The sequence below is a fragment of the Semicossyphus pulcher genome, unplaced genomic scaffold (assembly GCF_022749685.1).
Source record: "Semicossyphus pulcher isolate SPU_LCO1_2020_fin unplaced genomic scaffold, fSemPul1.0.p SCAF_18, whole genome shotgun sequence".
In the NCBI taxonomy this organism is placed as follows: Eukaryota; Metazoa; Chordata; class Actinopteri; order Labriformes; family Labridae; genus Semicossyphus; species Semicossyphus pulcher.
Genome location: NW_027211691.1, coordinates 390,774 through 403,880, shown reverse-complemented (window position 1 = coordinate 403,880; position 13,107 = coordinate 390,774). Strand labels below are relative to the sequence as shown.

The window sequence follows — 13,107 nt, the reverse complement described above, 5'->3', positions numbered from 1 at the left end:
TTGTTTTAACCTTTAAAATTTGGACCGAACTTTAAGCTTGCCTTTTTACTGCCTCTGAAACATCGACACAACTGACTGCTCTCTTGCAGCCTAATACACCCTGACTCTTGACTCCTTTACAGAAAGATAAAAACAGCTTCTGTCTCTGTAAACTGCCTGTTTTTTTTAACAGAGATGCTCAGAAACTTGAAGTGTTTTATAATCGCAACCAGCAGCTGAAGGAGCAAAACAAAACTCTGCAGGACGCCGTCAGTCTCCTGGAGGAAAGGTAACTTCCTACACTGCCCGTCAACCTTATTCAGGATGTGTTTTACAAAAACCAACAACTACATGATGTCTGCTGTTTCCAGGCCCCAAGCAGGGGAGTGTGAGCAATGTGCAATCTTAAGAGAGAATCTGAGAAATAACCAGGTGGAGAATTTGCACCTCATCGCCAAACTGAGTGAGTTTTCTGATTTTTCTTATCAATCAAACTTCATATAAGGCTGTGAGTAAAGACAGCATGCTTTTATATTCTGCTTACACACCATCCTGTAGCTCTTCAAGAATAATGGGGTTATAAGAACATAGTGTCAAAAGGGTTCCAAACTACTGTTTGAGGTGACCTGCATTAGGACCGTGTCAGCATGCAAGAGGTACCAGTTAGCTTAAAGCTACTCTGTGTCTGAACACAGCCTCACCGAGCACATGCTCCAGAACATGACATGAAAACCTATGAAATGTAATAATACTACGTGTTACGGGTTCATATTGACTGATGAACAGATATTTATATATATTGATTGAGCTATTTTACCACAAGATATTTCTTCTGTATGATAGAACTGATAATGATGTTTTGGTGCATAACAATAAGATAGAATAAAACGGAGAATATACAGATACAGAATATTGCTGTCCAGTTTTTCCAGGTGTGTGAAAGATGTGCAAAGTTTACAGTTTGAAATACAGAGCGACAGAGAAGATCTCACTGAGCCGTTTGTTCCTCAGAGAACGACAGAATCAGTCTGGAGGATCAAAACAGAAAACTACAAACTGAACTGCAGAAATTAAAGACGTCACAGTAAGTTCTTTATTGTGTCACAGACACGATACACACACACAAACACACAACACTGTAAAATGTTGAAAGTCATGGATTTTTCTGTCCTTTATTGTAAGTGACAGAACTCAGTCAGACTGAAGGGCAAAGCACACTGTGCTGTTTCACTTCTGCTTTCTTTGGAAACGTCTGTGTGCACCTGTTCAGGAGGAAATGTTTCTCTATTATTATCAGAATATTAAAAGTGTCTTCAGTAAAGTTTCAGTTCCCATGAACACTGCTGGTGTTGTTGTTTTCAGCTCAGAGCAGCCGCAGACCTCGTCCCCGGAACAAGAAGAAGGAATCATCCCGGACTCGCCCATCCTGCCGAGCTCGCTGCCCGCCGCCAACAAACTGAGGAAGCGCAGAAATGTGGACAAAATAAAACACGTTCGATATGCAGAGATTCCTCTACCTCAGTCTAACAGCTCGCTCTTCAACGGTCAGTCTGTCGATAATGAGCATGTCTGATTTCTGAATCACATCTGGGAAGTTTGCTGACGTGTGTTCTTCTGTTTTAAGAAGTGAAGAAGGAGCCTGGAAGAGTAGAGGTGCTCGTCCCCAACACGTGTGAACTGGACTCATCCCAGACCTCAAGTATGAATTCATCCACTGCACTCCCTCTGTCCCTTCATCAGAACTAAGACATGTGAAAAACAGACAAAATACTTCTGGTTTCTAACTCAATATTAATATCCTCTCATCATAACCTGCCTGCTGGTTGAGAACCTTACATGAGGCACCGTTAATCTGCAGACACACCCATGCTATCAGCCTGACTCACACGCAGAGCTTCACAGAGAGGGGCGTTTCTGTAGAGTCACCCTGTGACCTCAGATTCACCCTGTGACCTCAGATTAACCTCTGCCGTTAGTTAAAGCCTCCTCTCTGCTCAGAGGAATCATGAATAACATCTATAAAGTGCCTGAAAAGTTCGATCATGGTCAGATGTGATCATCTGGTGTTCCTCGTGTGGTCATGTTTAATGTGACTGTTGGGCCTCGTTTCAGATTACGTGAATCAAGATGTGGAACTGGAGGTAGCTGAAACCTGCGCACTTGAGCTTCTCGACAGACCTCACATGGTAGGTCTGCTTCATATGAGTGTTTGTTTTTTTACACACATACACACACAACCAGACACATGAGGAAAATATGAGAGCACGTGTGATGCTGTAGAAACCTGTAAATGGCTTCCATGAAAACCTCACACAAGACGTACAGAGGATAATTCAGGAGTAATTCACCTGTTTTCAGTTTGACCACCATAGTGTTCATTATTGTTTAAACTAAAATGTTTAAAACGTTATTAAGTTTTGCAGAAACTTACCGGTTCTTTCTTTTCCATCTTTCATTAGAAAACTGAGAAGACGACAGGCCAGCAAAGCAGCTCCAAGTCTTCCTGGAAGTTTGTTCATCTGAAGTAAGTGACAGGAGACGTATTTATCTGCTGCCTGTGCTGGCAGGATCATCGTCATGAGTCATGATGCATTATTTAAACATTATAATCCATTTAGTGTAGAATTTGTTAACTTCAGTCTGTGCAGTCTTTGGCTTCTCAGACACACAGACAGCCTCCGTCCCATCATACTGTATTGATTCAGGCCCCATAACATAACCACGCTGATCCACAGCCCAGACTCGACCTCGGACAGATCCCCGTCTCTTCTCCCACGAGTCAAACGGTTTTCAGAGGACGACTTCGTTAACAAAGCAAAGAGGAAGAAGGAGGAAAGTGAGCCGGAGGACAAACAAGGAAAAAACACTGAACCTGAAGTGATCAAAGGAAGCGCTTCACCTCTCAGCAGTCAGAGCTTCAAGGAGACTTTGGACAGTAAGGTCAGAGACACTGTGTGGAGTTCGTGTTTAGGGTTGGGACCACATACTGTGTCCCATTGATCCTCTACTTTTCTTATTTGAATCTGTTTCTGCTTTTATCTTCATCAAGTGATGTGTCAGCTGTTAAAGGAAGCAGCAGTGTCAGTAGGAGAGAATCAGTCCTCCTGTGCTTTTAACATTGCATGTTCTTCCTTTAACAGGTTCAGTCAGCACATCGTGGGACTTCCAGCCAAAGGCAGAGTGTTTCCTGTGTCAGTCCTGCGTTCAAGAAGCCTCATGTTAGAGGAGAGGCCAGAGAGGACGCTGTTGGGAAGAAAGAAAACTCTGAGCAGCACCTGAACGCCTCACAGGAGCATCATGGAGGAGGTGATGGTGAGCGCTCTGTCCACACTGTCAGACTCAGGTCGGTGTTGTACCATCATACTGTCCCTGCTCTCTCTCTCTCAGCTCCCAGGAAGCACAGAGTGGAGCCATCATGGAGCATCGACCCCGCGCTCGCCCTCTCCATGTACGACAGCGAGGTGAAGTGTCTTTGTTCACTCTGCAGTTTTATTTAGCAGAAGGAGAGAGATGGAGACTGTGTCCTTTTTAAAATAATATGTAATAACTTGTTTTGCCTGTGATAAGACACGAGAAGGTGTTTCTGATGTTTATCTTGATTCTGTTCCAGCAGAAGGACGAGGAGTGTGACGGCGAGCTGGTGGACACAGACTGCACCTGGGTCAGTCACAGTCTACTGCAGCGACGGGACAGAACAGACAGCGTGTCGGGTGACTAAAGACCACAACTCGTCCAGTAGTTTCTCACTAAAATGTTACGTTTGATAACATGATTCAATATAACAGTTTTATCTGTCTGCTCTGACAGGGCTGGGTGAGAAGGCCAATGACAGCCTGGACATGATGTTTGACACGACAGCTTACGGAGAGTTCCAGTCTTACAACAGTCCACACTTAGGCCAGAGCCAGCCCTGTGAGGAGGAGGAGGAAGGAGATGATGATGATGATGATGGTAGGCTCTCAGGTGTTTGTCATCATGTTTTTCTGTATTCGACATCAAACTTAAGTTCATGTTCTTGTTTTTATTCTCCTCATCAGAGCACGATCCTGATGACACCACTCTGAGTCAGATCAAAGGGAACAAAGCGGGGTAAGAAACACTCTGACTGTGCATCGACTTCTGGGGTTTTTTATGCAGAAAAATGAGATGTGTTGGATGATCCTATTAATTTCCCACAATCCACCTGCTCTTCTGGATCAGACGCCCGGCGTTTGCTCATGTGGCTGTGATCCGAAAGAAGGAGGAGAGGAGGAAACTGAAGGGCACGACCTGCAAGGAGTGTGAAGTTGTAAGTACTTTAGAGCCCAGAAACAATGACAGGTTTTATCACTGGTCATATATTAATGATTTTTCCTACAGTACTACGCTCACCTCCCAGAGGAGGAGAAACAGAAGAAGCTGTCCTCCTGTTCGAGGCACAGGTTTCTGTATATTCCTCCTTGTACTCCTGAAAACTTCTGGGAGGTTGGATTTCCTTCGACTCAAACATGCATCGAGAGAGGTAATGATTGGAACCAGGATATTTAAACCTGGGCCCTACTTTTACATATTTCTGGGTTTAAATGACCAAAGATACGTAACATGTCTGAGAGTCTGCAGCAGTGAAACAGGCTGTGATCTAACGTTTAGTGGATCCTTTTTTTTAACCACAAACATGTTGCGTCGCTCTCTTCACAGACACCAGACTCCATTCACAAAACCAGTAATTTAACCTCCCAGGACACACAGGAGCTGCAGGTCCACTGCTGCTTCAACCTGTTGGCCTGATTGTGTTACTGTGTGACTCTGGTGTTTTACATAGGTAGTTAGGAACCAACAATTTGTCGAATACACAAGAACACAAACCAGTCCAGGCAGCAGCTCCTGTGTGCACTGAGGTTAAATCACTGCTTTTATGAATAGAGTCTGGTGTGTTTGTAGAGAGCGATCTAACGTCATCATCTTCCTCTGTAACAAAAAGGTCTATATCTGTAGGGATCCTTTCTGTCATGTTGTCACACACTTAGAATAACAATCTGAGCCTGTCAGTGGAAACAACGAGAACTTTTAGTGGCTATAAGTCATTTAGATTTCTTAAAACAAAGTGAGGGCTGAATACTGTCCCTTTAAACCATGTTGGTAAAGCATTAATATTATGTCATCCTAACACGTCTTCAGTGTTACAGAACTTCATCTATAGACAGAAGCTGCAGCACTCTAATGAACACTGGTATAATGTTGCCTGCAGGTTACATCCGGGAGGAGAAGAACCCTGAGGCTCGAACTCGGAGAAGACAACCGTTCAACGCTTTGTTCTCCCCGAAGAGGAACAAGCAGGAGAGCAACGACAGCTTCTCTCTGTAGGACTGTTTAAGGACACTGAGTGATGAGCAGGCTGCGCAGGACAAAGACGCTGCTTCATGCAGTGACCTTCTGAAGAATGTTTTTAACCGTGTCATTTCAGTGTGCTTCTTCATGTACAGAATGTTTGGCTGCTTTGTGTTCAGCCTGGTTTTAGAGGCAGTCAGTATAACTGAGATATTTGTGGTTAATAAAACTGGTCATGTCTGAGGAGGAGTGACGTAAATGAGCCGGAACGTCTCTGTGGTTTTATTACAGAGAGACACGAGACATACAGAGATCAGTTTATTTGGTCGGCAGATTATCAGAGCGCAAGTTACAAAAATAATGTGGAAATAAAACATTTAATAGAAACAATAATGTCTTCAGAAGGCAGTGAAGGTGGTGAGTTAGACTGGAGCGGTCATGACTGAGACTCTCTGTCAGAATAAACCAGCAGAGCCTCTCCGACATGACTGAGGAGCACACTGTGAATGAAGACAAGTTACAGGGATCAGCAAAGGTTTGATCACCTGAATCATTTCTATGTTTCTATCTAAACCAGGCAGGTGATACTGACCAGGTAAGAGAGGGAGCATTGATGTCCATGTAGAAGATGAGCGGAGAGAGGCACATGGCTGTAACCTGAGAGTAAGCAGCAGGTCACACCAACAATCATTTCACTGATTAGTCATTTCATTGTGTAAATTATAATGTGGAACATTAATCAATCAATACTTCATCAATACAAAATAATATAAAATCTGATCGACAGTCACCTTGGACAGAAAGATCCAGACCCTGAAGTGCTCCAGGGACAGTCCGCTCTTCAGTCTGACTGTGGCCAACAGCAGGAGGAACCCCAGCAGGCCACTGAGAAGGGACACGTGATGAACTACAAGACTGATATACAAGACTGCTGCAGACTAGTAAACATGTTACTTTAAACAGACTAGTAAACATGTTACTTTAAACAGACTAGTAAACATGTTACTTTAAACAGACTAGTAAACTTTAACACGTTACTTTAAACACTTTATTTAAAACATAAAAAGTCGATCTAGCAGGAAAAATGTTTTGTGCCTGGTTGACACTGAAACATGTGACTGTGTGGGACTCAGCTGAATCTGTGTCCTTGTCTGTTCGTCGTCTTGTACAGACTGATATAACTCTGACTTGATTCAGGTCGGGCCAATCACAACTGTTTATTTAATATAGGGCCGGTTTAAGAGTAAAAAGATGGCTGCAGCTGATGTGGAACGCTCTATCATGTCACATGATGTGCTCATGGTAAGTGTTGGCTACTAAATCATGTTGTCTTAAACGTCTGTGTATGATGATGATGATGATGATGATGATGATGACGACAGATGAACTGGATGTTGCAGCTAGCTATGTAGCCTTGCAGCCTACTGCTGCATCAAACGTTGCTCTGATTGGTTGTAGTTTTATCCAGCTGCATCCAAACATAGAAACATTTTGGTGTTTCTGTGAAGATGTTAACTCGAGTTATTTTTGTGAAACTTTCACACGTGAAACTGTTTAGTAACCCACGAAGCCGCTGTTCATGTCCACTGTGAAACCAAAACCTGCATGACTTTAGCCCTCACCACAATCTCTTACTTCACTTACCAACGAGTTGTGCTGCCTCGCACGTCTTGGGAAACAGTCAACGTTTGGTTTCTTAAACTTTGGCTGACTAAGGTTTCAGCTTCGTTTATTGTTTTGCCTTTATTCATATGTCAACATTGAGTTTCACACAAGTGTTGTGTTTAACCCATTGATCCACCCTGCTCACCGTGACGACCGAGCCCTGCTCACCGTGACGACCGAGCCCTGCTCACCATGACGACCGAGCCCTGCTCACCGTGACGACTGTTTGCTCTCCTACGGGACGCAGAACGTAGACAAAGGATGCCTAAAAGTTTCAGATATCTAAGATAACCATCAGGACACCACCTGTCCCGAGCGCCTCGTGGAAATCAAACATGAATGACTGGTTCATATTAAAATGCCACTACATTACTAAACTTCATAACTTTTAACCATGTAACAGGTTGTGCTGTATCTGCAGGCCTCAACGTGATATAAATAAACATGTCCTAAGGTCACATGGACAGTCTGCACATGAAGCTCCACTACAGCTGCTTCTAACAGGGACAAACAAACGTATAACCCCTGAGCCTTTGTTTAAATGACTCTTTATGAATGTCTTTCTCACACCGTTGCTCCTGAGCTTTACCTGGCACAGCAGCCACAGTGGAATGTGTGAGACTGCAGAGAGGGGAACTCCAGAGCTCCCAGGAGGTCACCTGCAGAGACAAACACCTGTCTGACAACGCAGACACTCGATGGAAGGACATCAGATTTACGACACAGGCCCACTACAGTGAGTAATACACTGATGACATGAAAATAGTGATTCATACCTGTCGGGTGGGCAGCGATGGCCAGCAGCAGCACGCTGCAGGAGACAGGAAGACATAAAGTTAGTCTGACAGGTGAGATGCTGCGTGTGCTCAAATCGTCCAATGATGTCAATAATTAACTTCATTCTATTTGTGTTTAAAAGATTTCACAAGTCTCACCTCAGATCCGGAGATGGGCTAACTTAACTTCATTGAAAGAGGTTTTTATAGGTGTTTAAGGGATCTGAATTTTCTTTAGCTGTGACTCACTGAGCAGCTTTACAGGCTCCATGTTTTAAACATGTACAGTGTCTGCATGTTAAAGGAACTTCCTTTATCATATAAAACAGTGAAATGAGTTCTGTAGGTCAGCAGGTAAAACCAGCTGTGTTTAATCATATTTGACGCTTAAATTTGCTCTTTATAAATCAGACTCTGTACCTCACAAAGATGTATCCTCACCTGAACAGGTAGTTGATGCACTGCTGCTCAAGGTCACTACATTTAAAAAAAGAAAGGTTGTGTTAGATAAAAACATCTCTGATCAACAGAGCACTGTTGTGCTCAGACTTACCTCAAAGTGCTGGGTTGGTAGTGAACCTGAAACACTCTGTATGCACCTGAAAATCAAACAACAGTCTTAATGCAAGAACATCCAATCACGCAGTGTTTTATTCACCAGTAAGACACGGACCAACGGGGCGCTGGGTGAGCTCAGTTGGTCGAGCAGCACCTGGTGCATGTCACCCCCCACTCTCTTCTCCCCACATGTCCTGTCTCTCTGCTGATCAACAGAGGGAAGGACATGTAGTTCGTCTTTATTGTCAGTTCATCGTCTTCAGGGTGGGACTGATTCTGATGACGGCTGGCTAATGCAAACGTTCCTGGAGTATCATCTGAAACAGGTTCTTTGTCACTGCTGATCCTTCTTATCCGGATTGTTCTGGTCAGATCTCACCTGACGCTCTCATCCTCTTTCAATCACCTGTGGTGTCCCTCAGGGCTCAATCCTGGGGACACTGTTCCTCTCATTATGTAACTCCTTTTACAGGTAAGTGTAACATCTCTGCATAATGTTAGACTTACCAACACAGAACAGGTGAGCGACAGCCCACAGGTAACCACCGTAGTCAAACTGCAGAACAGGCAAACGTGAAAACTGGGATTTATCAAAGTTTAATAGTCAAACAATAAAAGTGAAATTATAACATTATAATAAAAACCAACAGTTAAAGATAATGAGTTGTTACCTGAGGATCCCAGCGAGGCAGGTTGATGGCTGACAGCAGCATGAGGCACATGCTACAAGAAGGAGGATATTTAAAGATTCATACAAAGGAAATATTTCACCTTTGTTTTGTTTAATAAACACTTTATTTTTCAACAGACAAACATGTTGCAGGTTTATTAACTTAAAGATACTGAACATACCCACATATATTTAGCCGTGTGTTACAGTCTGGAAGAACTAGCTGTTGTTATCCACTCGAGCTAGCACTGTGCTTCACAAGCTAGCTAGCGATTAGTCACTTGAAGCATGCAAGCTAACTTTAGCTACCTAGAGGTTGGCGACCTGGCAATACAAAGTAATGAATGTTACTATGAGTGGCACTTTACTTGTATTAAAACTCTACACTGCACCTTGAAGTTCGGACGCTCATGGGAGAATAGAAATGTAGTGTTTTTGTCTCACAGTGTCAACACATTTACAGCTTTAAAACAAAGGAGAATTTCACAGACCTGACCAGTTTCAGTCTTTGCACCTTCTGTTGATGAAAGAGAGGTCAGAGCACACGTTAGAGTGATATATATCAGACGTACAAGATAAGAGAACGTGGCTGTAAGAGCACAAAGCAGAGGTGAGTCTGCCTCCTCTGTGCTTCATTGTCTCCATTTACCTCCAGTGAATACGATGTGTACTGAACATAGTGTACTCTCTCTCATACAGCACACACTCACCTCTCTGTGGACGACCTTCATGATTATAAAACTGACGACATGAGAGGAATTCTGCAGAGTGAAGAAAAAGGGAATGTCCTGCAAGGAGAAAAATAACTGATTCAACCACGTTTACATCAGCAGACATCTCTACTTTATCATTTACAGTTTGAAAAGATCCAACATCTAAAGGTGGAAGGAAATACGACATACTATGCGTGATAAGGCCCTGGAACCAGCATAAATGTTTCCTACAAACAGGAGGGAGCCTGGCAGCCACGACAGAGCTGCTGATCTGAAACACAATAAAAACACATTAAATAACATTTTTAATAATCATGCACTAAACGTCAGCTGATGAAAACAGTCAAATATGAGTCCTACGGCAGTGTACAAACAGCACCTGGTGATGCGGCTCATTTCCACCCATCCCAGTTTCCCAGAGAGCAGAAGCAGGACGGCCCCGATGAACGTCTGCCATCTGGAAAGAAACGTCATGTTCATGTTAGAGAAAAAAGTAGTTATTGTTCAAAGTTCAAGTTTTGGACACATTTTAAACATGTATGATGATTTATGTATGTCCGTTTGTTTCAAGAGCAACCCTTGACCTTTACGTTCATCATCAGGTGTTTAATTTACATGATTTGTTGGCCCTCTCAGGGCCTCCACAAACCCTGTAGTGGTCATGTAAAGATCAAACACATACAATCTTCAGATACTCACCCCTGAAATAAAGTTGGATATGTGAAGTTTAACACCGAGAGGACAAACTGAAAAGAGAGACAAAAAAACAGAATTTAGGTCGAGAAAACCAGCTGTGTAACTTTATTATTCTGGAAGGCAGGAGATGTTTCACTACTTGCACCAAGCCTCTTTTAATATTCAGCCAATGCTAGCTTTATGTCCTCAACCTGTTAAAATAACACAATTCTGAATTTGTTATGAAGATGGGAATTTCTTCTTCTATTCGGCAGACTTGTTCTCATTTTCATAACTTGTTTCTGTTCATTTCCTGCAGCGCTTTACCACCAAAATAAGAGTTGAGGTTTTCCTGTTCGCGCTGTTTTGATGGTGGGTCACGCCGGATTAGTGAGAGCAATTCGTAAAGGGTCGTAATCAGGTTCATATAATGGTTTCTACTGATGATGAGGGTTACATTACAATTTTACAGTCATTTCAAAGGAATCAGTCACACTTTCTTTGACTAGATCTGATGATGAAGACTCAGTGAGCTGGTTATACAGTTAAATGCTGGATACAAGTCACAGTTTATTCTTTATAACACGGTCTGTGTAGTTTTTATTGCAGTTAACACAAAAGCAGCTCTTCAGAGTTCTTCTGACACCCAACACTCACCTTATTGGTGAAATATGAAACCACGAACACGCAGCTGAAAGCGAGTCCGGCCGAGTGTCTCCTCCACTGCATGATGAGCCGCACACTCTCCGCAGCTCGGACATGATTCCTTCACAAAACTAAACTACATTTAATACATGTTTTCTGTTTCAAACTACAGACTCCTCAACATCGGAAACTTCCCTCACTGGTGACACGTCAAGACGCTGGGAAACAAAGATCGTCTACGTGAGCGAGGAGCGTTCACTGGCGTCTTTTCTCATTTTCTACATTCACGTAAGGTGATTGTTGTGGGGCAAGTTTATTTTCTCATGAGCACTAGATTATTTACTGCTAATTAACAATGAAGGACTTCAGATGGAGCTCATCCAGCTTTATTTTCACTTTTAAATGAACGTGTTGCTGATCTTGCAGTGGATTGTCATCAGAGGCTGTTTTTGGAAAAAGAGAAATTTTACTTTATTCAACAATCAAACCGAATCAGCCCAAAGTATTTCTATCAGCCCTTCCTTTGCCTGGAGTTGCATCCTTCATTAATGAGAATAATACAATATGTTGTTCAATAGTTACACTATATATTGTATAAAGAAGTAGTGAAACCGTTAAAGTTAAACAAATTATCTTTCTGTCCTCCAGATGTTTGGATTTTTTCTTTGAAAAGTTTTATTACAGAAAGTTCATGAAATCTTTGACAAAGCTATTTACACATTCTTAGATTGTAGTTCTAGTGGATTTATAGTGAAACTAATTCATTTGGACTCAATAATAATAATAATAACACATTTTATTTACATAGTGCTTTTCATGATACTCAAACTTACTTTACATGATTAAAAACAGCTAAAGACCCCTGGCATGAAGCAGAGGGCCATGATGAGTTCATCAGAGACTAAGAGAAGAAGATAAATCATCTTACAGGTCTTTAGAGGCTCTGTACATACTGATATTTATTATGATGATTATCATGTTTATTTAGAAAGTATTAAAAACATACATATGACAAACAGAGCTAGTCTAATAATATCAAATATTTCAGTGGACTTCATGTACCCAAAGAACTGAGTCTCAAACTGTAAAATGAATAGTTGATTAATTAAAAAGATTGATGGAAACTTTGTTGCCAGCTTTTTCAAAAAACGCAAAAATACAAAACAGAAAAACAGAAAAACAAAACAAAATAGAACAAAAATAATAATAATAATAATAATGAATTAAACATTACAAAAAGGTACATTTAAAAACAATCATATTCCACTTTCATATTCGGATACCAAAGACAAAAACTGTACAATATGTTAAACTTTTCCAAAACAAAATGTTTGTTGCGTAATTTTGGTATTCTATAATCTAGTCAGAGTGAGACCTCTGTTCTTTCTTTAATTGGTGGATCGGTAGTCACGTGGTGTCCAGCAGGTTTCCGTGTTGACAGAGATGTGATCAGTGTCTGCTCGGTGCTGTGAGGAGGATGTAGTTCGGTCATGGCCTTTTTAAAGACGAGAGAGCGAACCAAAGAGAGGTGAGCGCTGCTGCACGTGCTGCTAACGTGTTACCGGAGCGCGGGGTCACTGAGGGGGGTCGGGCCGACCTCTGAGGCGCCCACAGCGGCTGTTTTTGTACCGTGTGTCCGCTGGGCCGGTCAGCTAATGAGAGCTGCGCTGTCAGCTGAGAGCTGAACTCTTATTAGACAGAGTGGCCTCCGAGCAGCACAGGGACAGTGTGTGTGACTGGGGGCTGTAATAATGTGTGTGTTACAGTGTGTGACTGTGTGTTATATATAACTACAGTCTGTTTGAGGTTATTTAATGTCCTCTCTGTTTAAAGAATCACACCTGGAAGCTGTTCAAACCTGGCAGACTGTAACAGCTTGAAGAACAGGAGCAGTCACTTCGTTGTGACTAACAGGAGCTTTATAAACCAAAGTACACGAGTTATGGACCATACACCGCCCACTGTGAGCTAATGGATAAAGTAGACTCTTATTTAATCAGCGCTTTATGATGTATATTCTGTAATGTTCCAGTTTCCTGGCAGAGCATCTCTCAACGCTTTTAAATGATTATCAGTGAGGTATTACATTTCCACACTGCTCAGCTGTGCACAGAGAAAG

The 13,107-nt window shown here is 42.3% G+C and overlaps 2 protein-coding genes across 3 annotated transcripts in view; one reads left to right on the top strand and one right to left on the bottom strand.

Moving 5' to 3' along the window:
• The window catches only part of nsmaf (neutral sphingomyelinase (N-SMase) activation associated factor), a 32,709-nt gene that overhangs the window by 1,053 nt on the left and 18,549 nt on the right, over window positions 1-13,107 (top strand). The window contains exons 4-16 of one of the 2 annotated variants that reach the window (XM_069667099.1): window positions 173-268; window positions 351-442; window positions 991-1,063; window positions 1,342-1,523; window positions 1,604-1,678; window positions 2,092-2,165; window positions 2,439-2,503; window positions 2,715-2,919; window positions 3,120-3,440; window positions 3,590-3,689; window positions 3,787-3,930; window positions 4,017-4,068; window positions 4,180-4,257. In XM_069667099.1, coding sequence (XP_069523200.1) covers window positions 173-268; window positions 351-442; window positions 991-1,063; window positions 1,342-1,523; window positions 1,604-1,678; window positions 2,092-2,165; window positions 2,439-2,503; window positions 2,715-2,919; window positions 3,120-3,440; window positions 3,590-3,689; window positions 3,787-3,930; window positions 4,017-4,068; window positions 4,180-4,257 — 1,557 coding nt within the window. Of the gene's footprint in view, window positions 1-172; window positions 269-350; window positions 443-990; window positions 1,064-1,341; window positions 1,524-1,603; window positions 1,679-2,091; window positions 2,166-2,438; window positions 2,504-2,714; window positions 2,920-3,119; window positions 3,441-3,589; window positions 3,690-3,786; window positions 3,931-4,016; window positions 4,069-4,179; window positions 4,258-12,432; window positions 12,517-13,107 lie in introns of those variants that run through there. The other variant, XM_069667098.1, reaches the window with a different exon arrangement.
• Window positions 5,592-11,183, bottom strand: LOC138596012 (UDP-N-acetylglucosamine transporter TMEM241 homolog). The gene is made up of 15 exons (XM_069667570.1): window positions 11,001-11,183; window positions 10,368-10,414; window positions 10,048-10,125; window positions 9,858-9,939; window positions 9,666-9,743; window positions 9,447-9,472; window positions 8,957-9,008; window positions 8,793-8,841; window positions 8,281-8,326; window positions 8,169-8,204; window positions 7,728-7,762; window positions 7,541-7,610; window positions 6,078-6,171; window positions 5,879-5,943; window positions 5,592-5,786 (listed from the first exon to the last, which is right to left on the bottom strand). Exons 1-15 carry the CDS (start codon window positions 11,070-11,072, stop codon window positions 5,723-5,725), a joined length of 894 nt encoding a protein of 297 aa, XP_069523671.1. The 5' UTR covers window positions 11,073-11,183; the 3' UTR covers window positions 5,592-5,722.